This window comes from Nestor notabilis, unplaced genomic scaffold (genome assembly GCF_000696875.1).
Source record: "Nestor notabilis isolate BGI_N333 unplaced genomic scaffold, ASM69687v1 scaffold9003, whole genome shotgun sequence".
NCBI classification, from domain to species: Eukaryota; Metazoa; Chordata; class Aves; order Psittaciformes; family Psittacidae; genus Nestor; species Nestor notabilis.
Genome location: NW_009920589.1, coordinates 17,926 through 21,863, shown reverse-complemented (window position 1 = coordinate 21,863; position 3,938 = coordinate 17,926). Strand labels below are relative to the sequence as shown.

Below are 3,938 nucleotides of genomic sequence, written 5' to 3'. Positions count from 1 at the left end.
AGTGCCCTGAATCCCATCGGCACCAGGGCTTTGGCCAGGGAGGGTAGAAGGGCAGGGTGCTCGTGGCTCCTGAAACCACCTCTCCTTCCTTCCCCAGACAAGGCTGTGTTGGGTCTGATGGGGTCAGCTAAGCTACTCATGGGCTTTACCTAGAAGAGGGTGTAAAAATACCATCCCGTTTCCTCAGGTCCTCTTCCATGCTGGGATTAGTGCTTGCAATGGCAGGCGACCCGGGCACACACCTACACTGCTGGGCAAATAAAACTGACAGGCCAGTGACAGGGATGCTACCCACATTTTTAAATATATATATATATACCTATTACATATGCATACATATATATGTTTTCCAACTAATACAATACAAGCTATTCTGAATTAACTCATCCAAGAGCTGGAGGTTAATGCTGGAACCTATCCTGAACTCTAGATCCTTTGCATTTTGTCTCTCTCCCCTTTGGGCTGAAGCAAAGTTTGGGTGAGTTTGTGGCTTGCAAAGCACAGCTGTCCAGAGGCTTCTGAAGAATTGCACTTGGAGTAATTCAAGTTTCTGTAATTCAGATATGTCTACCCTGCTTTTCCCGATGTACATGCATGTACCACCATTAACTCGAAAACCAAACCTGACCACAGTGTAACAGTGTAAAAGTTAATCTTTTCCTCTAGAAAACATAACTGGAGGTCAGCAGCTTCCTTGCAGCTAGGAACCAGAAAATAGCCTATCTGAAGGTAAAATAAATAAAATATTAAAAGAGAAAAAAAAGAGTGAAACTTCTGAGAATATTTCAAAATGCAGCGTGGATTTGGGTAAGGCTGAAATGGACAGTTCAATCAACGTGTTCATCAAAGAGGTACTTCCATCAGTCCTACTCACTCCTCTGCCACTGCTGACATCAAACAGGAAAGTTGCTTCATCTCTCTGTGTGTCTCTCCATATGGAAAATTGAGCCATTCTTCTTCCCTTCTAGGCAGGACTGGTTTTTCAGATCCTTATATGAGTTTATGTTTGCATGGGTCTGAGAAGATGCCAAGTGCCACAAGGGCTTATTTTACCACCTAGAAATCCCACCCGCCTCCAGGAAGCAAATATTTCCTCCCAAGGACATTTGCTGCTGTTTAAAACTATTAGTTCTGCTGGGTAGGAAATCCCAGAGGACAAGTGTCATTTTAAGGCAAGACATCTGTACATCTACATGCTTCGGAACCACAGATTATATCTAATATAATATGCACCAGCCCCTTATCAACTGGATTACAGATGTTTCCAGAACAAGCAACTTGGCAAGATGCTCAGTTGCGACTGATGATTTAAAAACCCTTTTACATTCCAAATATATTCCATAGCAGGGGTATGGACACTCATAAGGTGTTTCCTGGATGGAAATTAATGTCTGTCCCTATGGCTGCTCAGCTGCCCTCTCCTGCTCCTTTCCAAACGGGCTTATCTCCAGCACCCAAAACCATTTAGGGCTGTTTGCTCAATGTTTGCTCATGTCTCAGCACTGATCTGAAAGCTCCTAAAGACCTGGGTGTGCTGCTCAGCTTTGGCTCTGGGGTGGGGTGTTTTATGCATGCAGAAGTCTAGATTCTCCATTCCCACCAGGTATGACCTGCTCACAGCAAAGCACTGGAGACATGCATCATCTGATAGCCACCAGGCACAGTACCAAAGCCATCCTCCACCCCAGAGTATTTACTTAATAATGATCATATAATAAAAAGATCATACAAAACCTAGGAGTACTACAAATATTTCCAGTATTTCTTTTAAAAACAAAAGTGTTCTGCTGCTGCGTTTATAATCCAGCCACTGCTGTGGTGGATTTAGCAGACAAGAACAGCAAAACTGTTTGGAAGCTTTCTACTTTGTGCGGCTTCTGGAAAAATTGGAGCTGTAAAGTCACATTTAGTGAGAATCCAAGCATAATCTGTAACAAAAGTAAGGCAATTTTGTGTTTCTTAAGAAAAGAAAAAGGGACTTCATGCTGAAAACGTCCATTTAACTGCCAGTAGATGGCAAAAATATCCCGTATTTGTCTTCATTACCTAAAATGATTAGTACAAAAGGCTTAATGTGTCGTTCCCTTCCTTGCTTCTCATAGAAACTTGCAGAAGGTATAAATTAAAGTGCAACTGTACAAAAAAAACCTGGTAAAACCCCTCAGTGGGTTATAAGAAACTATCAAAAAGATGGATTAGGTTTTTTTAAGTTGAATGAGCGCATACCTGGGACCAACAAAAGTTCTCCTTTGCTTTGTTTCTTAAAACAAAACCCAAAAAAGAGAAGAAAATAAACATGTGTGTGTGTGTTTGTCCCTGGATATTTTTGGCAAAGTTTTCATAAAGCATTTCTTCCTTGACTGATGAGACTATTATGTTTCTTTGAAATCAAGTAAATGGAATCAAATACCATAGCAAAGCCAAGCAGATGCCCACTAAATTAAGCCTAGGTAATCAAAAATAAGAATTCTTTTAAACAAAGAAGTCATACATGCATTAGAGCTTACCCTTGAATAACAAGAATTTAACCTTAAAAATCCCTGTAGTTTGTCTTAAAAAATAAAACCCTATCCTTCAGATAGCCAGTAGTAAAGAAAGAGTAGAACTCTGAATTCGGATATCCCTGCCTTATCAGTGGAGTGGTGATGGTCACAGTCCGGAGAGCAGCAGCGGGATGGGAGAGCCCTTCGGCATGAAAAGCAAGTCTCCAGCAGCATGAAGCGGTGAGCAGGGAGGTAGGGAAGGCAGATGTGGCAGCACTTCTAGGATGGTGACAACAGGTGAAAGCTTCCTATGGGAAAGGTGAGAGGTAAACGCTCCGGAGCTGCATGATGCTGCTGGATCTCATCTGGATCCCCTCCCTTGGGTGAAGCGTGGACAAAGCGCTGGGTTTTCAGGTGGGTCATTGGCATCCTGCCCTCCGTTAGTGGCTCATCAGAATCCTGCTTGGGATTCAGGCCCTGGAACTGGTGGTGTGGCAGGGGAGAGTGAGCGTGTTGGCTGGGCATGATGATTAAGGGCTGGTTAAAAGGCAAGCAGCCTTTGCATTTGAATGTGGTGAGCAGGTCAGTGACATCCAGAGCTCTCGTGAGAAGAAATAAAAGCATCTTCAGGGACATTCCTCTGCAAAGATTTGACACGTGGAGGCTTTTCCTTTGCAAATCCCACCTTCCCATCTTTAGCATGGGAAAAAAACCCAAGGGCATGGCATATTGCACAAGTGCAGAAGCATCTAAGCTGCTGCTAGTTTTAGGAGGAAAGCGTTACCAGAGGCTGGCACTCTGCTGGCTCCCAGGCGTGAATGCTGCTGAGCTGCTTCACTACCCCTCCACTCCATTTCTCATAGCTCCTGGCCAACCCCTCTGACCTGGCTCAGCCCATCCTGCCCCTGTTCTGCACAGCAAAGGGGATACAACATCAACCTCATCACATGCTACCTCTATCTCAGAAAGCTTGGCCATGGCTCAGTTAACTCAGGATGAACCAGGGGGGGTGGTGTTTTCCAAAACCTCAGTGATACATTTGCTTCTTTACAGCCATGCCAATATTTCCCATTTGGTTCACCAGGAAAAAAAGGATATTGTATACATTTCACCACGGCATCGTGAATGAAATGACGCTGTTCTTGATTTCCTCAGTGCCTTGTTAGAGGGGAGTATGTTCTGGGTCCAGAATTGGGTCTGTGCTGCAGTCTATGGAGTGGTGAGGGGCAGAGGAGGAGGAACGAAGCAGAAAGAAACAAGGAACGGACAAGTCAGACCAGATCCTCACAGTGCAATACCGTGTGCGGAGGGACCGGTGCCTCAGTGCCTTTCATCAGCGAGCCAGGGCCATGATGAGGCTGGCGCACATCTCGAAGAAGTCCATGGTGTGGCTGCCCAGGCGTGGTGTCACTGAGGGGATGCTGCCCACGAAGGAGCCGCTCAGGGACCCCCTCA

At 44.9% G+C, this 3,938-nt stretch overlaps 1 protein-coding gene across 1 annotated transcript in view; it reads right to left on the bottom strand.

Annotated features, from left to right (window-relative positions):
- Window positions 1-3,816: 3,816 nt before the first annotated feature.
- Window positions 3,817-3,938, bottom strand: part of PRKAA2 (protein kinase, AMP-activated, alpha 2 catalytic subunit) — a 15,975-nt gene continuing 15,853 nt past the window's right edge. The window contains 1 exon segment of the mRNA XM_010010738.1: window positions 3,817-3,938. This exon segment is cut by the window's right edge and continues 28 nt beyond it. Within this exon segment, the coding sequence (XP_010009040.1) occupies window positions 3,817-3,938 (122 nt within the window).